The sequence below is a fragment of the Choloepus didactylus genome, chromosome 23 (assembly GCF_015220235.1).
Source record: "Choloepus didactylus isolate mChoDid1 chromosome 23, mChoDid1.pri, whole genome shotgun sequence".
NCBI classification, from domain to species: domain Eukaryota; kingdom Metazoa; phylum Chordata; class Mammalia; order Pilosa; family Megalonychidae; genus Choloepus; species Choloepus didactylus.
Genome location: NC_051329.1, coordinates 465,701 through 493,404, shown reverse-complemented (window position 1 = coordinate 493,404; position 27,704 = coordinate 465,701). Strand labels below are relative to the sequence as shown.

At 48.1% G+C, this 27,704-nt stretch overlaps 2 protein-coding genes across 7 annotated transcripts in view; both read right to left on the bottom strand.

The window, feature by feature from the left end:
• GOLGA3 (golgin A3) overlaps window positions 1–15,949 on the bottom strand; it is an 80,732-nt gene extending 64,783 nt beyond the window's left edge. The window contains exons 1-4 of one of the 5 annotated variants that reach the window (XM_037817005.1): window positions 15,718–15,949; window positions 7,923–8,239; window positions 5,023–5,301; window positions 2,217–2,329 (exon numbers count right to left, since the gene is read on the bottom strand). In XM_037817005.1, the coding sequence (XP_037672933.1) occupies window positions 2,217–2,329; window positions 5,023–5,301; window positions 7,923–8,055 (525 nt within the window). In that variant the 5' untranslated portion in view covers window positions 8,056–8,239; window positions 15,718–15,949. Of the gene's footprint in view, window positions 1–2,216; window positions 2,330–5,022; window positions 5,302–7,922; window positions 8,240–15,058; window positions 15,077–15,717 lie in introns of those variants that run through there. The other 4 variants (XM_037817009.1, XM_037817008.1, XM_037817010.1 and 1 more) reach the window with 4 other exon arrangements.
• A 3,202-nt stretch (window positions 15,950–19,151) lies between these two features.
• The window catches only part of CHFR (checkpoint with forkhead and ring finger domains), a 32,384-nt gene continuing 23,831 nt past the window's right edge, over window positions 19,152–27,704 (bottom strand). For both annotated transcript variants that reach the window (XM_037817444.1, XM_037817445.1), the window contains 7 exons: window positions 27,184–27,303; window positions 25,997–26,080; window positions 25,435–25,505; window positions 23,909–23,996; window positions 22,267–22,374; window positions 21,816–21,888; window positions 19,152–20,540 (listed from right to left, as the gene is read on the bottom strand). In XM_037817444.1, the coding sequence (XP_037673372.1) occupies window positions 20,498–20,540; window positions 21,816–21,888; window positions 22,267–22,374; window positions 23,909–23,996; window positions 25,435–25,505; window positions 25,997–26,080; window positions 27,184–27,303 (587 nt within the window). In that variant the 3' untranslated portion in view covers window positions 19,152–20,497. The remainder of the gene's footprint in view (window positions 20,541–21,815; window positions 21,889–22,266; window positions 22,375–23,908; window positions 23,997–25,434; window positions 25,506–25,996; window positions 26,081–27,183; window positions 27,304–27,704) is intronic.

Below are 27,704 nucleotides of genomic sequence, written 5' to 3'. Positions count from 1 at the left end.
GTTTCTGGCTGTTCTCCCGTTTACCATTTCAGATAACATTTTTAAAAAGTTAAAAAACAAAAAGCACTGCTGAATTAACACCACCTTAAATTCATAATTATTTGGGGAATAATAAGCTGTTTCCCTCCTTATATTCATGCCAACTTCACATCCCTCAACAAAGAAATTATGAAGTATACTTCGTCCAGATTCTAACCACTCTTTTGCCATTTTAGTTTAATTCCTAATTTTTTAAATAATATTTGTTGCTATTATAATATATTGTTAACTTTTTCCACTAATTTTATGACTGGTCATGTTAGAATAACTATTGATTTTCTCGTATTTGTAATTTTAAAACCGACAGTTTTCTAAGTCATAATTAAACCTCATAACATTTTCCAGTTGATTAGTTTTCCAAGGCATTACCTATACCTGAAAATAATGGTAACATTTCTCTTCTTTTTTAATAGCTCTGTCCATTACTTCTTTATCTTACTGTGTAGCTATAACTTCCAAAATGCCTCGAGTGACACTGGGGATGAAGGAAAGACATCCCACCCTGCTGCTCTCTCAACAAGACTTTCTCTTATTGAGGAATATTCAATCCTATGTCATTCTGCAGAATCAGCGTAATCCCAATTAAAATATCCCGTGGACTTTCTTTGGGGTGAGGAGTATCAAGGAAGAATGGAAACATCACTGGGATATGGCTGGAATAATAAAGGAGCAAGAACCGCTGGGAAAGCACAGTGAGGGGCAGAGCAGTGGACACGTGCCCTGTGCCTTACAGCTACAATGAGGAGACCCTACTCGAGCCAGGACAGCAACAGGCAGGTCAACAAGACCCCCTTCCCGCCGTCCTGAGCCGCGGGGCCCAGCAGTGACAACGGGCTGGGGGGAGGACCAACGAGAGGGTGCAGTCTGTGGGGTGCCTTGCCTCCAGGGCAGCCCTGAAGGGCCCAGGTCCCTGGGACAAGGGAGAGGTGGTGGTGGGGAACCCAGCACTTCCTCCTGTCCTCCCAGGTGTGGACAAGGGGGCGTGGACCGTGAGCCAGTCATGAGGGGCCTGATGGCCACAGTAGTTGACACTTCTTTCAGCTATTAGTGTTTTATATGTACTTATAATTTGTTTAAATGGGGAATTAGGTTAAATTTTCACATGTGGAATTTTAAACTGAACTCCTGACACATAAATTAACTACTGTCAAACAGTCTAAGCAGGACATCAGAAACGTGGGCCAGTCCCTGAGGGGCCTGATGGAGAAGGGTCGTCAGATGGCGGGGGCCGGGGTCTTAGCCCCCACTTCATGGCCGTGGGACCTGCAGCAAGTTACTATTGCCCTGCACTGCAGCTATCTCTTGTTAAATGTCACTGGTTTCACACTTGGTAATGCCTGTATTATAGAAAGTCTGTAGGAAATTTAACACAGAGCCTGGCAGGTAATAAACTACTCATCAGGTACTATTATTCCAACTATTCTCCAGTGGGCCAGGCTGGGTGAACATCTGGGGAGCCTCCACTAGCCCGCTCCCCTCCTCCTGGCTGCGGTGTGAGGTTTCTGCCAGGCCAGGGCCCGGCCCTCCTCTCCCAGGCCACCCAGGCCTGCCCTGCAGCAGTGACCCCCCAGCGCAGGGGTGCGCACTAGGGAAACAAGCAGCTAACCCTGACAGAGACACGCTGCTACCAAAACCCTCAATTACAGCATTTTTTTAAAGTTATTTTAAATGAATTTGAAAAATTTCACAGAAAACTGGAAGAACTATAAAATGAACATCCGTATCTCCCTTGCTTAAATTCACTCAATGTGATTCACAAGATGGTTTTAATTACCATCCCAACAAGAGTTTTACATCTAAATAAAACTTACTTTAGCATATTACTTGGAAATATTTATCAAAGTGATCCTGTCTGACAGTATGTGGCCAGCTGCTGAGTCAGAGGGAGCAGCGATAAGCCAGCGTTTATTTTCTCTGCTTTCCAAACTGCCGACTTGGGACTCAAACACTGTTGCAAGGGAAGAAAGACCCAACAGCTGCTGAAATCTACGAAGCGCGGGAACGACATGAGAAACCCTTCCTGGAGGAGCAAGGAGCTGCCCAGGGAGCAGCAGAGCAGAGCCCACCGGCCCCATCCTACCACAGCAATCACAGCGGATCCGGTAACCACGTCTGACTAATCACTGTCTTGTTACACACAGAGCTTCCCATGGGCTTGTTCAAAGGAGGGGACTCACTCTCTCCCGCTGCCGCTTCACTCGGTACTGCTCCAGCTGTTCTTCCAGCCGCCTCCGAGCCTGCAGGCGGACCTGCTCCTCCTTCTCCAGGGGCAGGGAAGCCTCTGCTGAGCCTGCAGTGCAGAAACGGCCCTTTAAGAACTCATAAAGCTTGTTTTGTGTATAATTACAGCATGTTTTCCCTCCTAGTGGCCACAGATCTCTGATTTGAGGACAACTGCAGACCAGAGGGAAAACCATGCCGTGAGCGCATCGACCTTGTGAGACAGACAGACCCAGTGCGGGGTCTGCTTCCACTCCCTGCAGACGTCTGGCCGCTGAACAGAAGACGGCCAAGACGTGCTCCACGGTAACGGAGAACGCGTGGCACTCGGGTGGGCCCTGTCCCAGTGCTGGGCTCCCCCGAGGCCCAGGGCCCTCAGCTCCCAGCGAGCCCTGCTGTGCTCTCTGGTTCTACGGGAGGCGCTTGGCACCCAGCTGAGGGGTCCGTGAGGAGCAGTCACCACGGAGGCCCCCAGGATGGGGCAGGTGCGACACCCATCACATGCTCACAGGAAAACAAACGTTTTCTTTGGGCCATTACATTCGGGCTATAATTTGATCCACAGCTTATCTAAATTCCTGTAATAACAAGTGATATTATAATAAGGTTTTATAAAGTCAGGAGTACTTATGCCAGTTAGCTGTACTCAGACAGCATTCACTGAAGCCATGAAACTGTAGAACGGTCTGACTTCACAGTGCCCAACTCAGGGCTGACACAGAGCGAGGCTGGCTGGCGTCTGGGGCCAGGCGCTGGTGACACCAGCGCTTCCTAACGGATGGGACGCCAGCAGAGGGCCTGCGCACAGGATGTGAACAGGGAAACAGCTGCTTTTAAGCCAACAATATTAAAAACATAAACAGATACCTCACACATACATATATGTGCTCCCCAAACCTTTTACTATAATTATTATTGCAAATAAAAGGGTTATATAGTGAGTGCAAAAGGTACTAGTTACAAAACCAGAGCTGCCACTTTCCCCCTAGTTTCAGATTTATGGCTTTGTTCTTCTTTAACATATCAGCAGGCACCACAGTGGCCTAGCCACGTTAAGTTACTATACTGATGAGAGTAGATAAGTATAATAATATATGAACTTTTCATATACGGCATTATTTTCAGATATGAATTTTGAGGACATAAGCAAATGTCGTTTTAAATAACCATAAAATCAATGTCACTAGAAATTCATCAGCATCTTTATTCATCTGCATATTTTATTCACTGAAAAAATCTCTTGCACTCTTCACAAGGTTAAATTGGTCCAGATGGCTGGGTATCAAGCAGGTAAAATAAATCAGCAAAACAGGCTAGATGTAAATGCAACAGCATTGCAAGCTGGATGACATGTGGCCCGAGACGCACGGCCTTGGAGGGATAGCCACGCTGAAGGACGTGCCCTCGCCACAGGCTGCTGCCACCTGAGAATCCGGGGCCAGGCTTAAGGGTTTTTAAGATAAGGAATCCAACTTTTATATGACATCTCTTCACTTAAATGCTGGAAACTAATTTTCAGCAAATTTTTAAAACACACCGTAGCCCTAACAAAATAATGTTTGTGAAGAAAAAAAACTAACAATCCAAAAGAAAAAAGGGCCGAAGACACGAACAGATAATTCACTGAGGAGAATGTCCAAATGGCCAACAGATTAGAAGATATTCAAATTCACTACTATCAGGGAAGTGCAAATTAAAATAACAGTGAAACATCCAACTATATCCAAGGCTGAATGGATATTAAACTAAAAGGAAACAGGACGTCTGTGTGCCGGAGGGAAGAGGGAGGCACAGGGCACTCAGACATCACGGGGGCGGGGGGGGGGGGCAGCAGTGTGACAGAGCAGGATGAAATTCAAGATGCACGGTGTTTTTGATCAAGCAATTCCACATCTGGGAATGCAGCCCATAAAAATTAAAGTACAAAGTCTCGAGGACATATGTACCAAGGTGTCTACTGTAGCATCACTCATCTTGGCCAAGAACTAGAAACACAGTGAGCAGAACAGCTGATGCAACTGATCCAGTCATACTACAGGCTGCTACACAGCTTTTCATAAGAGAATATGGAGCTGTCTGAGACAAATCGAGGACTTCCCACCTGATGATGAGTGAGGGAAAAAAACACATTTTAAAAAACCATGACCAGAAAGCCCTGGGTCCATTCACAGAGGCCTGCAAAGGGTTGCATGAGAACATGACTTACCTGGGGGGCAGCGACAGGGTACTGACAGGAGTGAGGGACCCAGGGGTCTGGACAGAAACAGCACACGGGTACACCACCATTAAGGAAGCATGTGTGTGCATGTAAGGAAAAGTCTGGACGTTTCTAGGGCCAGTCTGCAACCTCTTTTCTTTGCAACCCCAGAGATCAGCACATGATAAATGCTGCTTAAAATAATTCATAAAAGAAAGCCTTCAAAGTACAAGCATCAAACTGTGTCTTCAAGACCGATTCCCCACCGTCTCCAGCTAGACATCCAGGAGTTACGAAAGACTCCAGGCACTCGTCCTCTACACGCAGAACCTCAGCACCAGTCTCGGTGCCAGACAGAAAGTAGTTTCAACACGCAATATATTTTCACTCTTTAAAATGAAACCATCTTATTAAATATACCACCCGCCGCAGTAATAAAAGAGCAAACGGCTAAGGAACACAATTCCTCATTTGCCGCGAAAAGGTAAATTGAGTGACAACTGACAATGAGAGGAGGCTTTGAGGAGCGCAACAGGGAAGAGGCTCGATGGCAAACAGATGCTTACACAGTTGCGTTTCTTGCATAGGAAGACTTAGTTTGAGAGACTGCAAAGCTTCGTTTCTAATACTGCCCTCAGCACTAGTTCCCTGAGCCGTCTTTAGGTTGTCATGGAAACCAGCCACACCTGGGGATGCATTGGGACCCGCTGGGCTTGTGGCAGGATCAGGAGACAGTGGGGGCTCTGGGGCCTGAGACACTGGCCCATTCTGGCAGACGTCCCCCTTGCTGGGCACATCCAGGCTTTCTCTTTCATTTGAAATTTTGTTTACTCTCACATTGACACCTGGAAAAAGAAAGCAGGTTTGGGTCATTACATTTTTTTAAACAACAATATCAAGTCATTTTTCAAACAGAGCTAAAGTAGGACAAAAAGATTGGGACATATGAACATGAACAATTTCCACATAAGTCTGTTCACTCTGAGAGAAGAGAAGGGTCCCTTTTCTTCTCTCCACTGGCAGGAATTCGTGGACAAGTCACACAGCCTCTCTGGCCTCAATACCCTCACCTGTAGAATTATCTTACCTTTTGCACAAGGGCTGCAGAATTTAAGTAGTAGTAGTTCTTTTTCACTTAAATAAGGCCAATGAGAAATTTTATGAAAGTCTGTTTAAAAAACAAATTGGTGTCTCCATGGATTTGTCTACTCTAGACATTTCACATAAATGGAATCATACAATATGTGGTCTTTGTGATGGATTTCTCTCACAGTGTAATGTTTCCCAGGTTTCCCCATATGCAGCAATCCTTTTTATTGACAAATAATATTCAGTTGCATGGATATAGCACATTGTGTTTGTCCATTCGTTAGCTGGTGGACATTTTGGTTGTTACTGCTTTTGGAGTTCAAGAAAATTCACAATTCTGTACAAGTGTTTTATATGGACACATGCCTTCATTTCTCCTGGATATATAGCTGGGAGTTGAGTTGCTGGGTTATATGGTAACTCTGTTTATGCTTTTGAAGATGTGCCAGGCTGTTTTTAGGCATCTCTTCATGTACTTTTTGGCCACCTTAATTTTAATATAGTAAAAATTATGCATCTTTTTATGGAGTTCAATAATTATCTTTTAATATAAATAAATAACAGTATATTCAGACAAAAAATAAATAGGAAAACAGAAGCTCAAAACGTAGCTGACAATTTTTCTAACAGACAGCCACAGCATGGCCAGCAGTCATAGCATTCCAGTTATGAGGGGCTGATGCTAAAATCATCTCAAAGCATAAGGTTATCCTCTGGAAAGAGAACTGGAATCAAGGAGATGGACTGATTATCTGATCAGAAAGAGTCTGGCACAGTTGAGAACAGAACCCAGAGTATGTACTTCCTAGCTAGCTCGACTGACACCTGTTAAGACAAAAACCCAACTTAACAAGTGACAGCTCTATAGCCACTAGGTAGTCACTTACTAAATTCAGTTTCACCTATTAACATTATTTTAAACAGAATGACTTACTACACTAACTAAAACATATCTCCCTACCAAAAAGAAGAAAAGGAAGAAACACTTCTTATCATTAAATTATTTTTAGTCTTTTCTCTACCCTCTGATTGCTCAAAAACAAAAGTTTTGAGGCCTCGTGCAATGAGCACGGATCCACCTTGGTGGATGGGCCAGTCAGAAGCCAAAGACCCAAGCTGGCGTGGGGGCGAGGGAAGGAAGGAGGCCCGAGTGGTCCCAAGGGGGCCCCGAGGCCCATGAAGGACCCCAGGATGCATCCTGGAAATTCCTTTTTTGCTCAAGCTGATCCAAAAAGTTTCTGTTCCTTGCAAACCTGAATTCCAGGTAATACCACTGCGTACTTTCAAGAAAGTAAAGTCAGAATAAAACTAAGGACACTATGATCAAGGAGCAGAAGCAAGCAGAGCTAACCAAAGCACTGGTCACGGCCATGTGCTCTTTAAAAAAAAAAAAAACTGTCCACTTCAGCTCCACAGACTGGAGGACCAGTATCACTTGCTGTTGGGTTTATGGATCTAGAAGTTTCTAAACCTTCCAGTTTACATAACAAACGTTTTTGAGCATCACACTGCACTTAAAAATATCTGAAAGTAAACAGGTCCAATAAACCATAGGACTTATTGTTCCCAATCCTAGGCCCTTCTATGGACAAATAATGATTTGTCCATAATTGGGATGTGTAATTCCTTGTCACTCTCACGATGACCCTATGATGTAGCCTGTTAACCTTCCATCTTGCAAATGAAGAAACTGAGGCTGAGATGGTCAGTATCTTGCCCGAGGGGACATGGCCTTCAGGTGGCAGATGTGGAATATGATTCCAGTTCTGTCTGACTGCAGAACCAGGCTCCTAAACCTGGATGCTTTATTACCTACCTTCCCTGGCATTCAAAGAGCAATAATCATGAACAACATTCTAAAAGAACTAGAATGCAATTTCTGCTGGTAAACTGTCACACACTGAATCCACTATTTAAAGCATATAATGCATTACTTCACTGCCTCCCTGGGTGGTGCATTAGAACCCAACAGTAATGCTTGGCTTCTGCTGCACAAATACCTCCTCAGATTCCATGTAAATGAGATTTCATAATCCTTAGATCACTACTGGACCTTTTTGGGATCCCAGTCATCAAAAATTTGGCAACTGAGCAACCAAACAGAATTTTAGGCATGCAACAGTAACGTGTCAGCAAAGCCCAGAGGCTCCTCCAGGAAAATCAAGGTGAAATGGCTCCTGTCCCACTAGTGCAGGGCACACAGCAGTGGGGCTACAATTAGCATCGAAGGAGAAAACACACATCTCATGACTCAAATCATCCTCTGAGGGAACAAAAGGGTTGGGGCAGTCTTGAACGCCACAGTCCTCCCCCAGAACCCAAGCTGCCCCGAACCCTCCTCCCTGCGCCTGTGCCAGCAGAGCCCAGGCTGACTTACTCCGGGCTTCGTCTTGCCGGTCGAGCAGCACCACCGTGCCTGGGGGCTGCAGGACGGCCTCTGGGTGAGCGGAGGTGCCACTGTGGGACCCGTGCTCCCCGAGGCCACCCCGCACAGCAGATGCACTGTCCATGGCCACCAAGCACAGGCTGACGGGACACAGGGCTCTAGAGGAACTGCTTGTAAATGTGGCTTCTCTCCATTAGCAACAGCCAAGAGCCCTTCTGAAGGACTGCTCTGTGTTTCTCATTTTGTGGAGAAAGTTTATAGGAAGTCTCATAAATGGCTTGAAGTCAAGCTAACAAATAGTGTGGTACCTGACAGGAGAGAGAGAAAAAAAATGCTTTAAGTTTCATTTGTTAGACTTGAAATAACAATTCTGAAGTTAATGTTTGGTTTCCAATTTTCATTCAATAGGTAAATAAATACACATTTATTCATTCAACCGTAAGTCTCAAGCACCTACAAATGCTGAGTAAGTCCAACCTGGGCCGTTCCCTGAAGGTGCCTAAGGTCCGGCCGGCGCTGGCCGCGAACTCCTGTGAGGACAGACCTGCTCTGTTACCTGCACTGCAGTCCTCACACATGGCTGCTGGCCCTGGGAATGGGGAATTTTCAGTTTTATTTAATTTTAACTAATTTACACAGCCATATGTGCCCCAGTTTCCATACTGGACACGCAGCAGTCAGCATACGTAGGGCATGCGTGAGGAATGCGCATGACTCTCCCCACACGGCCGCTGCTCCTGGTGGACAGCCCCATGCTGCCAGTCGCACAGCACAGCCCGGAGGGGCAGAACCCAACCAGCAGCTCCCACGGGCCATGGCCAGTGTCTCCTGCCTCCGGAACACTCTGAGAGCATCTGTGTGGGACCATGGGAGGAGGACAGGGCGAAGAAAGCATCTCACAGAGGCAACCATTTCTCACCTTGCATTTCTAGCAGCATCAGCTTTTACTCCAGTCTGCCAGGCTAAGTTAAAGGGAGAAAAGCTTTGCCCCAAATATGGCAGCTGATTATCACCTTTGATGACATGGCTAACTCATTTCCTCAACAGATACGGAACCAGCAGGAGCTGTTCAGTCTGAGTCATGTTGACATGCACTTTCCTTAAAACTTAACTTTCCTATTTTCCAATGCACTGTCCTGTGTGTAAAATGTTTCATGACATTAAGGAACTCTTATCTCTAGTTTATAGATTCTGGGTAGGAATTAGAGGTAAGAAGCCTCAATGGTTTGTCCTCACCGGAGCCATGATGTCAAATCAGCGGCAGTGGGAAATCCATCGGACCTGGGATTTCCCACTGTGAAAGGTGCACCTGCTGAGGGTGGGCGTGGCCCAGGCCCCCACACTGGTGGTGACAGTAGCAAGAGTGTCCCCGGGCGTACCACAATCTGTGTTCTCTCTCCTGCCTTGAACCCCACAGGCCAGAGAGGCTATGACTTAAAAGTGCCAGTCACAACATAAAAGGTTCCACATGGTATCGAGCATAAAACCAGCACAAACTGCAAGGTTTGTAACTGGACAGCTCTGTCGGCAAAATGTGTGCAAACATTAGTAACTACAAATCCAGAAACCAGGAGGCCAGTAAGGCAGTTTAAGTGGCCTGGCAAAGAAACATATCTGAAGACTGAAACAACGCCTCAGTCACGGAAATGAAAGAAGTTACTGTCGCTGGTCACAAAATGATCTTGCACGCAACAGTTCTCAACCTCTTTCGTGTCTCCACCATACCCATGGCAGAATGAACTTCCATCAATAATGTCTTTCACCCCTGAAGTGATTTTCAGGTGAGAGGGTGGGTGTGCTGGTGTGGATCTGTTGTGTTCCCCATAAAGGGCCAAGTTCTTTTAATCCGCTCTTTGTGGGGGCAGATCTACTGTGGGTAGGATCCCTGGATTAGATTGTTTACATGGAGATGTGACCCCGTCCATTCAAGGTGGGTCTAATTAGTTTACTGGTGTCCTCTATGAGAGGATAAAAGGCAGAAACATTTTGAAGAGAGGTCAAAGACAGGTAGAGAGAAAATGCCTGGAGACGTTTTGGAGACAGCCATTGAAACCAGAACCAGGAGAGAAGCTAAGAGATGAAATCCAGTGTTTGCCCCAGAGAAGCTGAGAGAGGACCCCCAGATGCTTGGAGAGAAAACGCCCTGGGAGAACAAGCAAGGACGCACAGGAGCTGAGAAAGAGAAGCTAAGAGAGACAGAAGCCCAGAGACATTTTGGAGAATGCAAACAGAAACCGGAAGATGACCCGGAAGAGGCCCAGCAGACTCCGGCCCCGTGCCTTCCCATGTGACAGAGGAACCTCAGATGCCATCGGCCTTTCTTCAGTGAAAATATCCTCTTGATGCCTCAGTTTGGACACTTTTTTTTTGGGGGGGGGGGGGCACTGACTTATTTATTTATTAGACTTGAGTGTTTTAGTACAGAACGGTACAGAGAGAATACATGTTTCTGCTTCAATATTTTCAAACATTGATATTCTGATAATTTCAAGGTAAACAAGTTTCAAGACAGACTAGCCTTTTCAAAATATCCTTTTGATAAATTATTTTTTTCCATAAATAACAGTAAGGAAAACCAACATATTCAGCAAACAAGGTCCTGAAGCATGACCGTGTTTATTCAAAGGGAGGGGACAAAACAAGCAGTAACAGTAAGGAACAAAACCAGTGCAAGTACCTACAGTTCCATCCTAAGGAAGTAAGATCTATTAAGGGGGAGGAGGGAGATAGAGGAAAGAGATCTGAAAACTAACCTGAATGCACAGGGGAGATTTCAAAGCCTTGAGGAGAGAACAGAATGCATCTACCAGGGAGGGGGAGAGGAGCAGATTCTGAGAGGAAAGTGGGAGGGTGCATTAAACCAGCGTACACCTCGTCTGCAGCAACACAAGACAGTAACACAGACACGGCCTGCAGGAGTTAAAGGGCAGCAGGGGGGCTGGATAAGGGACATTTTTTGTGACTTCCACTGTTATATTTCATGACAATAGCAGCAGAACAAATAGTATGCTCACTACCTGAGAACAGAGACTTGCTGAGTCTCGAGGATGACAAGACAGCCTTCCTGCATTTGCTTTTTAAATTTTTGCTTCACAGCTAAGTTTTATACAGCTAACTGTTTATACAGGGAATAAAATGATCATTTCCTCTTTCAAGCACAATGACGTAAGACCCCATAATACATAAATACATAATACATAAAGTTATTATGAAGTATCTCAGACTAGGATAATCGGATAAAAGTTGTTTGCTGAGTAGGTTCAGGGTCTGTACAAATCCAACAGACTATTCTTCAGGTGGTTTGAAGTACTTTGGGCCAAGAAGCCTCCTCTACAGGAAAGGGGCCGCTGACATTGTGCTCTAGTCCATTCCTGATGCTTGAGATCTACCCAGCTGACCCTACTAAGAAACAGCTGTTAGGGTCACAGCTAGGAAAGGAGGAGTCTGGTCAACAGGATCGGGCCTGACTGCTTCTCCGGAAGAGAAGACGGTCCCTGGCTGGGCACCATGACTTAGGCTGGACAACTACTTCCCCAAGGATCAAGCCCTGCGGGAACAGGCCAGCAGGAGAGCAGTGACCAGCACTGGAGGGAGAAGATGCCAGCCAGCACCCAGGCTGCCTTCACAGGGACACCGCTGACCCCCAGCTAGAGCCGCCCTCCTGGGGTGTGAGCCACTCGGGAAAGCGAACAGGTCTATTCCACCTAAACCTCACGAGATGAGTGTGGACACTTTTATGGCCTTAGAACTGTAAATCTGTAACCTCATAAACCCCTTTATCAAAGCCAATCCATCTCTGGTATTTTGCATAACAGAAGCTTTGGCAAAGGGGAACAGTGGGTGAGTCGGCCCTTGGAGGTTGGAAAGAGGGATTTAAACTACACACCTGTCCTTGCACATCCAACATACTCTTTAGAAAATCACTATTTCACAAGATTCCGTCCTTGTTAAAAAACACTGTAACGCCCAAGCCTGTACCTCAGCTACAATGCAAACACGCTGAAATGAATCGTGTCACTGCATACTGGTTTATTTTATGTATTGGCAATCTAACAGAAAATTTTCTTCCTGACAAATTCCTTAACAAAAGAAAATGTTCACATTTTGCTCTGAAATGTCTCTGATTTTCACAAATCTGCTTCTGCCTCATTGGGAATGGGAAGTGATGTTCAAATTACTGCTGTGTCCCCACAACGCCCAATACCCCTGTGTCTTGCACAAAGCAACAATAAGTGTTCGCTGGATCAATGCTCTCCACACACAGGTGACTCTGCAGAAGCAGATCCGTCTGCTGAGAATGCCCTTCTTCCCCTAAGCCACCAGGTGAATTCCCAGTGATCCCTTTGTGATCACCAGAGTCACTGCCCCATCTACTCCCTTCTGCTGCCCCCATTGGGCTTCACACCTGCTCGTCATCCTAGCACCTCATACTGCAACTGGGCGTCTGTCAGCTCCATTACTCTAAGACCCTGAGAGCTGACGCCATCACTTCCTATCTATGTCCCCACCATCTCAAACACTCTGAGCTTGCAAGAGTGAGAGCTCAAGGCAGGTTTCTGGAATCTCTGGCTTCCCCACCAAGTTCCACCCCTTAGAAACCAAAATAATAGCTCCAGAACAAAATGATCTAATATTTGCATCCCTGAGCATCAACAATGCCTTTTTAAATACACAAAAACTCTGATCCTTTAAAAATACTTGGGAAAAAAAATTAAAATTAAAATTAAAATAAAAACAACAAAAAAAAACACAAAAATACTTGGGAGCTACCATTTCAATGAGGGGAAATGAATGCCCCTGAGACACAGACTGTACAACACAAACAGTGCAGCCTATTGTAGAAGATGGACTCCAGTTAGTAGCATGATTATAAAAATGTTTTCATGAATTGTAACCAATGTTAATAATTAGGGTGGTATTCGGGAACTTTGTATTTTATGCATGACTTTTCTGTAAAACTACAAATTCTCTAAAAATAAATAAATAAATAAATAAATAAACAGAATGCCCCTGGGAGTTATAAACTGGAAGAGCAACCTGTAGTGGCCACAGCCAGGTAAGACTGTCAACCAAGTGAGAAGGAACAGCAGAGAGAACCCGCAGGACTGGACTGACTGACTGACCGGTCACAGACAGAATACGCCATCGGAAGAGGCAGGACGCTGGACAGCCAGGGCTTACAGACAAGGCAGATGGTGACAACGCCTAAACTCACCGCTGTCCAGGAAAGAGGTTCCATTAGCCAAGAATATGCAAGTCTCCCTGAGGAGAGCATGCCAGATATGCAGACGAATACATCAGGCTGTCCTTGCCCAATGCTGTCAACTATTACACCCATCTAATTCTCCTTATTCTGATTTCTTGCTAAACAAGAAACCTTCTCATTCCCAAGTAGTCCTACCCCACAGTGACCATGGGGATCCGTGCCTGCGACTTCTTCTGATAACTTAGGACGATGCTTCTGTTTCTGTGCAATTCTTCCTGAAGCCTGACCAGAGAGAAATAACTCACAACTAAGGGTGTGTCTGTGCCTGAGAGGCCTCCCAGTGATGGGCGCATTTCCCACTGCAGCGCAGTAACAGGCACCCTATGTCCACTCTCAGTGAGCGTGACTCAGCCTCCACAGCCTCCTCACCCAGGCCACCAGCTAAAGCCAATCTCTGAGCTTTGACAAGGAGGGTCAGACAGCTGGGGTGTGTCACAAGGAAGCTGTTAGTAACAGGTCGTGATTATGTGAAGTTTTTTTCTAAATAAAGAGGTTAATCTCATGACCATTTGCATTCTTCTGTGCTTCCTAGAGAGGGAGAGAAGGGGCAAAGTTTCCACTTAGAACTCCACAAGGTGCACTTAACTCGAGGTTCACCCATCTCTCCTCAAGGAACTTCATATTGACAAACACTGTCTTCTACACCTGAACAACTTCCAGCTTTCCTCATTCAGCAGATCACACGGCCTCAGTATATACATTAACAGCTTCATCTCCCCCGCCCCCCACCCTACTTAAGTTGCTCCTATTGGCAATTAGAAGCAACAAGAGCCTAGCCAAAGGTAAAATGGGATTTCCTTAATCAGATAATGTCTGGCTGAGGCCATAACCAGTAATCAAAAGTAAACTACAGAAACTCACATACAAAATAAAATAAAAAATATTATTATAAGCCTCAAGTTCTACATAGCACAGTGATCTAAAGGACAGGCTCTGGAGTCAGACAGCTTTCCTTCAAATCTTGGTTCTACTGCTAATTGGTTGTGAGATCTTAACCACTCTTAGCCTGTTTCCTCATCAGTGAAACACTGAGAAAATAGTACAAAATTATTGCTAGGATTAAATGCAATAAGGCACTGGATCTATCCAATGTCTTCAATAAATGGCAGCAACAATAATTACCATAATTTTTTCTCCAGTTGTTGCTTGTAAAAATTGGTAGGAGACTGAAAATATTCTCCCTTGAACTAGTACACTGCTTCTTAAAGCAATCAGGAAAAACAAAAATTTTTTTTAAATGCTATTTTTAAACCTAAGTTACGTTAGATGACAAAGACAAAGTTAAAACATCTACTTTATTTTTCTTGTCATTGACGTATACTATATTTGAAAGTTATTGCCTCGATAAAGGGTTATGTTTGAAATGTTAAAGGGACAATTTTAAATGAAAAAATCCATGAGTCACTTGTAAATGGTTTATGATATCCTAACAACTTTCAATCACACTGACAATAAAAGCCAAACCTCCTACCATGAACTATAAAACCTTTTTTCAATCTGGCGCCTGCCCTTATCTGCTTCCTATCCCTAACCACTTTCCCACTTTTTCATTTTACCCTAGCCAAACTTCTCCACCTAAGAACCCTAAACTTACTCCTCCACTCAGGGACTTCACACTTGCTGTTCATCGGCCTGATGTACTCTTCTCCCACGTTTTTGCGTGGTTATCTTCTTGTCACAGAGACTGTGCTCCACAGTCACCTTCACCCAAGGGCCTTCCCACATAACCTAAAGCAGCTGAACCCAGCCCAACCACCATTTGCAACTGTCTTACTTACTGTGCTTCCCTCCACCAGAATGTGAGCTCAGGGAAGGCAGGGCCCCTGACACAACTTGTTCACCACTCATCCCCAGCACCTACCGTGAACGCCTGTCACAAAAATGGCCCTCAGTGCACATCTGTCGGATGAGGGTCCTCCTGTTCGCCTGATGTATACTAGTGACTACAGTGCCTGGCTCCGCTCTCTCTGGAAAGTGTCCCTAAGCGCCAAGAATCGAGATATGTCTGCCAGGGAGGGAGGCAAACAGGACGTACGTGGATTGTATACAGCCCGGACACCACGTCAAGTTTCTCATCAACTTGACAGAACTTCTGCAGAACGACGAGACCGTAACACACGCGGTGCCACGAGCGTTTCTAAGTAGCTCCGACAAGGGAGACACCTTTGAAACAAACCACATCCCATTACGCGTAAACGGCGACCCAGACGTGCCCAAATGTATTAATGTTGCTAAAGCCAGTTCCGCTAACGGCCGAGAAGAGCTGGCCTCCAGGCCCCGCGGCCCCCGACAGTGAGGAAGAGGGTGACTAGGCTGCACCGTCGCCGCGTCGCTCCGGTGAAGAGACGCGCGGGTCTCCCCGGGGGCCGCCCAGGCCCCGCAACCCCCGCCCGGCCTCCGCGCCAGAGGGTGCCCGGCCTCCGCGCCAGAGGGTGCCCGGCGCCCAGCAGCCCCAGCCCACCCCGGGGCCGTCCCTGCGCGGGGCCCGCGGCCCGAGGCGCATTCGCCCGCGACCCTCACCCTGGCGCTGCGGCAGCCGCGGCGGCGGCCCCGGAGGCTACAGGCGGAGACGTGGCCGTGTGAGGGGCGGGGCGCGGTGCAACAGGCTCGGGCCCCCGGGAAACGAGGGGTGCACCGCCTCCGTTCCGGGAGCGAGACTGGCCCCTTCTGCTCGCCGGTAGACGCACTACCACCGGGGCTGCCCTGGACGTAGGGTCGGGATGGCGTCCACCCGGAACAGGCCTGAAACGGAACTCAGAAACTGAATTTGAGAGTCTGAGCACTTTCCCTTAGAGAAACACACCTTCCGGTAGGAAGCGGGTCAATTGAGCTTCCGGCGGAAGTGGCTGGCCAGGGCACTGCTCCGCCTCAGTCCGTCCGACTGTGGGCGTGGCCTCCAGGGCCCTCCCTTGTTGGTGGGCGTGGCCTGTAGACTGACGACGTTGTCTGGGCTGTGGGGACACAGGGGCGCTGGGAGGGGCGGGGCGCGGCGCTGGGAGGGGCGGGGCGGGGCGGGGCGCGGCGTGGGGCGGGGCCTCCTCCCTCGCCCCCTTCGCAGTCCCCTGAAGTGCAAAGTTTGTTCCTTGCCGGGCGTTTTTCAGTTTGAAAGTGCCCGTTCAAAAGTGGCCTCTCCTTTTGGAAGTACATTGTTTTACCTTTTCAAAAAATAAAAATTAACATTTTTGGTGTAGGGTGTGAGGTTTGGGTCGAGATCATTTATTTTGCCGGTGGTTGTGCAATTGCTCCACTCCTTAAAGCCTGTGGAGTGCTCTGCACGCTTGTCGGTGGCCGGTCGGCCGCGCCGTGAGTCCCCCAGGCGTCCCCCTGGTCTGCGTGGCTCTGCCGGGAGCCCGCGGCTCTGGAGCGGCTCCTCCCTCCCTGTATAGTCATCCTTTTCAAGATTGTTTCACCTATTCCAGGGTAGTGCCTGCCTTTTCTTATAAGTTTTGGAATAAACTTGCTGATGTGTACAAAGAACCTTGACAGACATTCCATTAAACCTATGAATCAATTTGGGAAGAATTGGCTTATTTACTATGCTGAGTCTTCCGATCCCTGAGCAGTATATCTCTCCATTTATTTAGGTTTTCCTTTATTCCTCTCATCAGCATTTTATAGTTTTCAGCAAACAGATCCTGTATGCGTTTTGTTAAATTTATACATAATTTTTTCATTTTCTTTGGAGTGATGGTAAATGTATTGTTTTTTTAATTTTGGCTTTCACATGTTCATTGCTAATATATAGCAATGTGGTTGAATTTGGTGTGTTCACCTTGTATCCTGAGACCTTTGAACCACTTACTATTTCCAATATTTTTTGTAGTTTTCTTGGGATTTTCTACTTGACTGACCATCATGTCAGATAGTGAACTTGTATGTAAAATGTTAAGCTACAAAACTTGGCTTGGTGAAGAGTTCTTAGACATGACACCAACACCACAATACATGAAAGAAAAAAAGATTGATAAATTGGACTTCATCAAAATTAAAAACTTTTGTTCTAAGAAAGCCTCTTTTAGGATAATGAGACAATGAGCTACTGACTGTGAGAAAATATTTGAAAAGCACATATTTGATGAAGGACCAGTATCTAGAATATTTAAAGAACTCTCAAAACAACAGTAAAAATAATACAGTAAGAAAATGGCAAAAGATATTTCATCAAAAAGTATCTACAGATGACAAATTTGTGAAGTTGTTCAACATCACTAGCCACTAGTGAAGAGTAAATGAAGACCACATTGAGATATTACTGCACACCTATTAGAACAGCTACAATGGAAAAGGATGACATCATCAAATGCTGGACAGGATTCCTTGGCTTGCGGCCCCTTACCTCCACCTTCAAAGCACATCCGTCCAGCCACCGGTGTGCCGTCATGTCTCCTTTTTTGGCCTTTGGCCTTCTTGCCTCCCTTTGAAGAGCCCTTGACTTACAGGATACTCTTCCCAGTTTAAAATCCTTTCCACCACTGGGGTGACATATGCATAGGTTCCAGTGTGGAGGGCGGGGGCATCTTGGGGGGTGTTGATCTGGGTGTCAGTGGACGTAAGCGTGGTGTTTGGGGAAAAATCATAAACCCTTGATTTTTCTAAAACCCTTGTGGTGTGTGGTGCTTGAAGACTAGGCTACTACTGAGAAATACATTGTTCACAGTCATGCTTCCAACACCCAATGGATGGCTGTAACTCCTGGTCCGATTAATAGTCAACATTTCTGTCCCACACTCACTCATAAAACAGACATGCATGTCTCCTTTGTCATGCATGTTAGACACAAATATAAAGCAGCAGTCGGCAAGAGAGATAGATGGTGGATGGCAGATAGACAAAGAGATAGATAGGTATATAGGTAGGTAGATGATAGAGAGGGAGGGAGGGAGGAAGAAAAAAGTGGCAAAATCTTAAAAGGATGATCCAGGTATCTGGGTGGGAGCAGGCACATTGGAGTCCATTCGTATTATTTGTATCATTTTTGCAACTGTCCTGTAAGTTTGTCCTGTATATTTATTTCAAAATAAATTTCTGGGTACACAGGTCCCCTCAGAGCCCACACAGGCTGCCCACTCACTAACAGGCCAGGCGGGCAGCTCTGCAAAGGGCAGGGTCAGGGGGCCCAGACATCCACCTGGGAGTGCCCTTGGTCAAGGAAGAGCCACTGATCATAACCCAGGAAAGCGGATCTGCGTTCAAGAGGCTCGGGTTTTCTTTTTCTTTTTGGTGGGGGAGGGAGCGCGAGTGAAGGGGGCATCGCCCACCTCTATGGTGCAGGGAGGAGCTGGGCTGGGACACTGCAGTTCTGGAGCAGGTACAGCTCGGCTGCTCAGCAGCACAGCCTGGCGCTGGGGGAGGAGGGGTGTGCCCGGCCTCCCTGGGTTCCTGGCCTGGCTCCAGGGCTCAAACGTGCTGTCTGCTGCGGCCTGGCCTGGACACAGCTGCTGCTACTGGTACTCTCCGGAGGGCAGAGCTGTCCGTCCCAACACTGGACAGACAACAGGCTGTGCACTTCCCCTGGGCTGCTCCCCACACACCTGGATTTCAGTCCCAGCCCCGGGTCACCTGCGGCTCCAGAGCCCACTCCCCGAACACGGTCAGCTGACCATGGAATTACCAGACCTGTTAGTAGCTATCAGAGTAAGTCTTAGTAGTAGTAAGTGACACCTGCATGGAGTGAGGTGCAGCATGTCTCCGTGTATGAGTGAACCGGCAGGCTGGCCATGGTTTTCAGCACAAGAGCAGAGCTCCAAATAATGCAAGAACCAAACAGGAAGCAGAGAGAAACAAACAGCTTGTTTACTAGAAAGCAAGAAAACAGGGCTCTTTTCCCCCCACAAATACAGGGTGCTGCTTCTCAAGAGTTTTTATCAAAAGCAAGAAAATAGCTGAAAATCATATTCCTGAGAAGAAGCAAAAGAGTCTAAAGTCTGTGAACAAACATGACCAGTGAGTTCAACAAAGGAAAAAAAATGATTTTTTTTAATATACAAAAAGCAAAATTTCAAGTATTCTTCCAGATGAAATGGCACTCCTGATGCAGAAGGCAGGGGCAGAGGTGAGCCGGGAAGGAAGCAAAGGCCACGCAGGGCAGCCGGCTCCCCACCGCAGCGGCTCAGACTGGTCCCCATGCACACGGTCCTCGAGCTCCCTGGGATCCCGGAGGGACAGACGGTGCAGTGCGGCCGGAGCCCCACAGGGCAGAGGCTTGGCGAGCACGGGGAGCTGCCTCGTGCCAACCCACCCTGGTGACCCACTGCCTCGAACGCCCATTACTGGGAAGCAATGAGAGTGTGTGCAGGGTACGGAGACAGAGGCTTCTGGCCACGGGCAGCATGAGCAGAGGGCACTCCGGGGCAGTCAGGCCAAGACCCCAGCGATCAGCCGAGGAGATCCCTGATGCCATAAGCACCCTGGCTTTCTGTGCCTCCATGTTCCCATCGGCCTGTGGCCGAGAGTGGGCCCACACGAGAGCCACACTAAGAAATATTAATGACTCAACTTACATACCCATCTCAAAAAGAACTGTGCCAACTTGCTGCTGGATCCTCTAAAGTTAACAGTTTGGGACATTTTACGATCTTTTTTTTAATAGATAGAAACATATGTTTATTCTTTCATATTATCCCCAATTTTAGTCAACATGTAAATTATAAATTATATTATTTGCCCTACAGTTTGTGATATTTAAATCTTATTAGAAAGTAAGCACCAAGCCTATTAAAATAAAAAATATATAAAATGCTGTGGTTCTCCCTACAGCAGAATATTCTGGACAAAGCCTAGGCTGTAAACTCACACAACAGGCTTCTGATAAACTTCCTTTTTCTCCTGTGGAACTCTTCTTAAAGACAGGTTTCCGTTTTGACCACAGCTGTGGAAACGGTAGACAGGCTGAGCCGCCCGCGGGGGTCTTGAGAGGGGGCATCTGCTCTTCTATAGAAGCGCCCAGCGCCTGGAGCCAGGACGACGAGGGTGACGTGGCAGGTTCCCCGGGCCGCGGCCCCCAGGGACGCACAGAGCACCTGGGACGAGTGTCAACCAGGAAGACGCGCCATGGGCCACGAGGCCACGACGGTCCCCGATCCCACTCTCGGTCCCTCGCGGGCCCACGCCCAGCAGCCTCCAGGCCCCAGAAAGGCGCCCGCAGAGGGTGAAGCTCGAGCAGGGAAAAGTCACCCAGCGTCCCTGGAGGAGGGAGCCGCCAGGACCCCTCAGAACGTCTGAATTCAGTCTTTAAGCCTTTGAGAAACTTTTGCATGTACTCGTCAGTGCTCTAAAACCACTTCACTGCTCCAACGGATGCTTAGTTCTTGAATCGTGTTTGTTCACAAATATGATTGAATTTCCTGCAAGGAGAAAATGGTCAAATTACAGAAAATGCAACAGGCAACTATTCAAAAACACAAAGTTTTTAAACCATATACTGGAAGATCCACGAGAGATAAACTGTGTGTGTGTGTGTGTGTGTGTGAGAGAGAGAGAGAGAGAGAGAGAGAGAGATCTCACAATAGCATATTTTTTAATATCAAAAAAAAAAAATCCCCAAAGTTAGCCTTCGTTATTTTTTTTTAATTATGAAACAGAAGTCACAACATTTTAGGTAATTTTCTTAGAGAAAGGATTCAAAAGCTGAGCCTCAGAGCATGCCAAGCGGAGGAGGTCCCTGCGCGAGGGCGTAAGAGGGACACAGCGGCCTCTAGTGCAGGGAACCAGCCCCGTCCTCTCCACGAGGCAGCAGAAAAGCAGGCGAAAAGCAGGAGGAAATGGGTGTGTCCTGGCTCCCGCCTGTTCACATCTACAGGAGGGAAGGCGAGCCCTTCCTAGGGAAGTCTCTTTTCTTATCATAAAATGGCCCTTTCCACACACCTTTTATGCCCAAATACAAAGTGAGTTTCCCCCCACTTTGTATTTAGAGGGGCAGCCTCCACTTGGCTCCTCACCACAGCACCTGTATCAAGGTGCTCTCTCAGCTACTTTATTCCGAACCCCAAATTACTACCTGGGGATGACATCAGCCTGAAGCAACATCAATCCACAGGCGTTTGGTATATTTAAACAATCCTAACTGTTTAAAAATGGAGGTAAAGAAATTACTCCTGGACAGAAGAGCTCACAGTTACAGTGAGGAGGTCAATGTAAAAAGCCTTTTAAAGACCACATTAGGAGACACAACAGTGAGTAAGTTGGAGAGACACAAATACCCACTCACAGCACAAAACCAAAAACCAACAGTCTTATTGTTCTGCGAGTGGGTCCCTGCGACTGCGTGTTTGTCCTCACTGACCACACACGTGGACTCAGGGCACCTTCGGTGGGAATGAAGTGGGCACCCGGAAGTCGTGGGAGGACGGATAACGTGACTCCAGTGACAGAGAAGACAGAGGCTAAAGACGGAGGCAACGCTTGCACAGACATTGCATGACATGAGATAACAGAAGAAGGGCGGTATTTCTAAAATAAAATGCTATTTTATATAATACGGGTGACTTTATAATCATCTTGGCACCAGGAAAGCGAGAGTGTGCCTCCGTGGTAAGAAGACCATTCTCCAGGCCTCCTTCTGACACTGCCTCTCCTTTGCTGGCCGCGGAGCGCAGACGAGCCCAGTGCGTCTTACTCACATCGCATGGTGCGCTTTCACCTGAGTCCGGCAGTTGCGACCCCAGTAGCAATCAGGACGGGATGTTACAGCCACTAAACAAAGAAGAAAGAACCAGTTATACATAAATTCTATGGCTATCAATCATGCTCAAACTCAGTTAATTCAATCTAAGACCAGAACCAAAGAAACACACAGCATTTTGTCATGCTTTATAACTAGTTTCCTCAAACTGTTCCAAGATTTCAGGAAAAGGAAAAAAACTCAGTCCAGGAAAGGAAGTTGCTCCAGTTACCTTCAGGACTATAGGTTTCTAGGAAACCACATTGCCTGGATCCGTAACAGCAAACGCTCCAGCCCCTCAGAGACACACCAGATGGCAGATGGTGGTCGCGGGGAACGAGGCGGCCCCGTGTGACTGTGGGCCCCGGGGGGCTGCGCAGCCTGCAGCCGAGGCCCCAGGCACCCCTCACCTGGCAGCTCGGAGGCAGGGATGCCCTGGCGGTACTGGTAGGCGAGTTCCCGGAAGCTGCGCAGGCCGCAGCAGTAGCACAGAACAGTGGTCCCGCTGACCCTGGGGTCTGGAAGGAACAGACACAGGCACATCAGGCAGCGCCCAAATGAGCACGGGTCCCACGTGAGTAGGAGAGACAGCGCTGTCCACACACGCAGCGTCTGTAGTCCAGACGGCCAACTGCACTTTTGGAAGAGGAAACAAAGCCAGTCTGGTTTCCTTACAGCAAAGCAATTCCACATCGGTAAAAACCTAAGCATTAAAAAAAATCCAAAAAAGTACTAAGAAAACTGTTGTGAACATTATTCACCCTGGGGACAGTTCTAATTGTAACAAATGGCACATAGGAAAGGATTTATACATCTCACTACCTACCACAACACCAAAAAGGGAATACATAAAATAAAGTTGAGATACTAACGATTCAGTGGAAAATGCATTTGCAACACATGTGACAGTGTGTTATAGCCCTAGCTAACAAAGATCCTCCAAATCCATGCCAGAAAAACCCAAATAGCCTGACATAAAGATGGGCAAAGGGCAGAGACAAGCAAATGATGCATAACCATAAAAAGATCTTAATTTCGTTAGGAATCAAACATGGGCAAACACAACCCTGCTCATCTCTCCCGTTTAGGAGATTTAAAGGGCAAACACAGAGCGCTGATGAGGGGCCGTAGCGGGAACCCCGTTTATTTACCCTAAAGAAACAGTCTCTCAAACCCAAGAGATGGCTTAACACCTGCAGTATTGTTTGAAATAATGGAAAACTGACAATAACTGTCCTTTATTAAGGAGCTGGGTATATTAGACACGATACGGTAATAAAAAGTCGAGGTACAGATCTCTACTAATGTAGAAAGGGGTCTGTGACGCACTGCTGAGGGGAAAACAAGGTTATAAAACAGCAGGTCGACTAGGATTTCATTTATGAAAACTATATACACACATAGGTATGTGTACGTAGAGGAATCCGGAAGGATCGTCACCGAAATATCATCACTGGTTCTATTTTCAGGTGGTGGGATTTCAGGTAATTTTCACTTTATCCTTTTTACTTTCCTGAATCACTTCAATATTCCTTTTGACACTTATCATTCTTACAAAAACAATAAGGCCACTGAAAAACAAAGGGAATGAAAACCAGCATATGGGTTTGGCAAACCAAGCTGTCCTGCAGCGAGGGCTCAGGCAGCCACGTGCAGGGGGCAAGGACGGACACGGCGCTCACGGGCTTCCCCACAGGCCTCTTGGGTCCTTCTTGTGGAGTAAGTTCGTTCTTAGAGAAAACATCGAGTGCCAACACTGCTGCAGACCCTCAGCGACGCCGAGCGCGCCCCTCCTGGGAGGACAGGCGCGTTTGGGAACGGCTCGCCCAGCGCCTCACAGCCAATGTGCGGCTGCACCCAGGTTCACGCGAGGCTGGTGCCTCTCCAAGCTGCCTTTGCCCTGCGGGGAAAGAGTTCACCAGGGTTCTGCCTGTCAAAACCAAAGGAGCCGGTCCAGCATCACTGACCGGGCGTGGCCAGCAAGTTCCTCCTGGGGTTAAAGGGCACATGCACAACTGTCGAGGAAGAACAAAGCAGAGAAAATGAGCTCACCAGACAATAAAAACACTCCCCTCTGCAGAGCCACGAGACTGTCCGTCAACACGTTTTTCCACGTCAAACCCCTGGTTGCCAAGTAATTCTGGGGTAAGAAAAAAGGGAGCAATAAGAGATACTGGTTTGGAGAGAGAAACACTAAAACGACAAGTGAGTAAACACTGTCACGGGAGGGCATTTAAGGCGGGGAAGCCGAGGCACAGCCAAACCAAGCTGCAGCAACTGCATCAGGGCTGCCGAGAGCAGACGTAGACGGGCCCCACAGCTGGCGAGCTCTCAGGAGAAAGTGGACGGGGAGGTGAGCTGGGATGGTCCGTGGGCCTCAACGGGCCAGGACAAGGGGGACGGGACCCTGAACCGGGGAAGGACAGGCTGCCCAGATGCTGCTCTCACTCAGGGCGACTCGTCTTATCAGAGACTCTCCGATTGTTCAGACAGAAACCTTGGCTTATTTAGGAAAAAAGAAAACTTAAGGTAAAACCACAGCAGATGGAGCTTGTTTATTGTGAACCCCAGAAAACTTATGGACAAAGAAAAAAAGAACCTCAGGATCCGTAAAACTCTCAAGTTCTCACATTAATCAGACTGTTGGGAATGACAGCATTTAATTTACCAGGGCAGTTGGGCAGCTTTTTAAAGCCTTTACTAGAGTTTTATCATGAGGATGTTTGCTCTGTTCCACGCAAATATTAAAACGAGCAGAGACGGTGACTTCAGCCACCTCTGCCACGAACCAGCCCTGAGCGCATTCTCAGAGGCTTCGCACCGGGGTCCTCGTCCGAGAGGCCGCTCTGGAGCCTCCAGAAGGCAGGCTGGCATTTCAGCTCTGAATGTGATCATTATCACAAGCTCTCAAAAGTTTTGTAAAGACATTCTCAGCAGAGGATGACTTAGACAACTGAAACCTCTGGCTGGAATCTCTGTGTCCCAGTAACAGACCTAAGCGACCTGTGAAGAGAAAAGCAGGGGCCTGGCCTCTGACCTCCACACCCTCCAGGAACGCGGCATGGTTCACCACTGAGGCGCGAACCTGCACCCCCAGAACCCCCCCAGGCTCCAAACGAGAGCTCCTGTCCAACCAGTGCGCCTGGCAGGGGTCCCGTGGCGTCACCAGATGCAGCAGCAGGGCTGCTCACACCACACAGGTAAGGCTCTTGGCAAGAGAACTAAGTGCATATTAAACATATTAAAAATGCTACGAGCCAAGCTGGCTCCATGACTAAAACATGGGAAGGAAAAGGGCCAGAAGGAAGGGAGCCACAGAGAAATGCCCCAGACACCCCAAAAGGCACGCTCACACACAGCCCAGCCGAGCCCTCTCCGGGAGGGCCAGGCCACAGGGAGGCGAGCAGCGGGAAACAAGGCTGGAGGATTCATGGCATGAGAGGCACAAAGGAAAGGCACAAAGATGGGGAAAATCAGAGACACGCCAGTGGAGTGCAGAAAACCAGGTGGCAGTGCGGGTCTGAAACGCGACAGGAGCCGTGAAAGTAACAGAAGCAGCCCCAAGGGCCCGGCCCTACCTTCAGGATGTCCGACTCGTAGTTGTTGCCGTTCAGCACGCCGTCCAGGCACTTGTCACCAAGGTTGAGCTCTGTTACGGGGAAGGGAAGGGGGTCACTCGTCTTACAAAAATGCTTCTCAGAGCACTTAACATAACAAATTCCTCTCGCTGTACCTTCCAGCCAGAACAAAATGTTCCAGGGTAAAATGTGCTTTCAAACAGAGAGTAACTGAAAATGCTTCCTTTCCACCCCTTCCTCACGTCACAGGCTCTCCGAGGTCCCCCGTGTCGGCCCGTAAGCTCTGGAGGCTGCAGCAGGGGCACCCACGGTTAGGGCGGGACCGCACCTGTGCAACAGGCCCTCCCGGGTGTGACCTTCGTATTTCCCCTAATGGTTATGTTAGTCCTTGTTCTGAACTAATTCTAATTTGATACGTCTAAACACATGCAGTTCAGCAGACAAAAGTGGTCAATTCCTGGTCAACTAACGAGGGTGCCCCCCCTTCTCGGGCACACAGCAGGCCCTTGAGTTCACCAAGACGCAAAAACGACCCCGGTCGGGGCTGAAGAGCTGATATTACCACAGAACGGGGCCAGGCAGCCGAAGCAGCCCGCGCGGGGGCAGCCCCAGTACAGGTGGCAGAAGGGCTGCAGGCAAACCGCACCTGTGGACACAAAGGACACGCCGTGAGGCCGGGCCGGGGCAGGACGGGACTACACGCAACACCAGACTCCCGACACGCTGGGAGGGGAGCCGAGGCCGCGCCCAGCTCCTGTGGAAGGTGACTGAGACTGTGACCCTGGACAAAGCTAACAAACCCTTGCTATTGCTCATGTTATCATGTGCTCATCTGAGAAAAACATAAAGATCCACGGAGGAAAAGCCGCCCCTGAGCCTCCACCCGAGCCGTGGCCTGGCTCCCCCAGCGTGACTCGGCTGCCATCACGCCTCGCGGCCTGCTTCCTCCGCTGAACGGGATATTGTTCCGTGTTGTTCCCTCCCTCGTAGACTCTTCTTTCATTGTGGTGATGGATATACCACACAGAATTTCTCACTGTAACCGGTGTCAAGCCTGCCACTCAGTGGCATTAATCACACTCACAACGCTGTGCCGCCGTCACCACCAGCCACTGCCAAAACCGTCACAGCCCCAAGCAGAACCTGCGTCCTCGTCAAGCACCGACCCCATCGCCGGCTCCCCTCGGCCCCGGGAACCTCTGATCTACTCTCTGTCTCCGTGAACTTGTGCATTCTGGTTATTTCACACAAGTGAAAGCATACAATCTTTGTCCTTTTGTGTGCAAACACTATTTCTTAATTCTAATATTCCATAATATGAATTCCACAGGAAGTAATGTTATATAAACACAAGTTAAAACTCCTGTAGAGTTAAATTGTTAGGTCTTTTTATATCTGTAATCATTTGAACAATGTCTCTATGTATAAAAGCAATCCACATGAAATGACGGTCAGAAGTAGACTACTGGGGAAGAGCTGGCGTCCTGCCACATTTTAAAATTCTGCCCTTCGCTCCCGTTCGCTGACCACCTAGGAGGTGTTACGTGCCGGGCAAGGTGCTCTCTCTGGCAACTCTCACCTGACCCTGGCCAGCGTACAGTGGAGAAGCTGGCGAGCAGTGAGCCTGGTTGCCAGACGAGGAAATAACAGCTCAGAGGGCAAGGGTTCCTGGAGGACACATGGGTGCTGCCCCTGGGGCTGGGAGCCCACCCCACCCACCCCGCCGGCCCGGGGAGCCGCGACACTCACACTGCTGCGGGGCGACGTGCGGGCTCCGCTCGCGCTCGGCCCTGCGGTCCGGCATGGGCTGGAAGCAGCAGGTGCAGATGGCGTGGCTGCCCTGCAGCGGGCACACGTACTCCGGGGTCGCTGCAGTGGACAGAGACGGTCAGGGGGGAAGGAGCCGGGGCCCCAGGAGAAAGACCGCGGACGCAGAGACAGACAGCTGGGGAGACTACGAGAAAGGACGCATCGGAGACACCCCTTGGGAGACTGAAAAGAACCGGGTGCAGACCTGTCCTCCCAAGCAGCCTAATGATGTCCTCCATTTAAACTGAGTGGCTCTGGAAAGACTGAAAAATAACTGAAAATTGTCTTTTAGTTTAATGGTTGTAGCAAGATTTCAAAGACCAGCTGAAGGTTTTCTACTATTTTCTAAAAAGGAAGTGATAGGCCACCAAGCATAGTATCAAACAACACAGGAAGTTATAGGTTTAATTCCCACAACAGGCATGTCCGGAAGCACCAACCCCGCACCAGGGGCGCTGCAA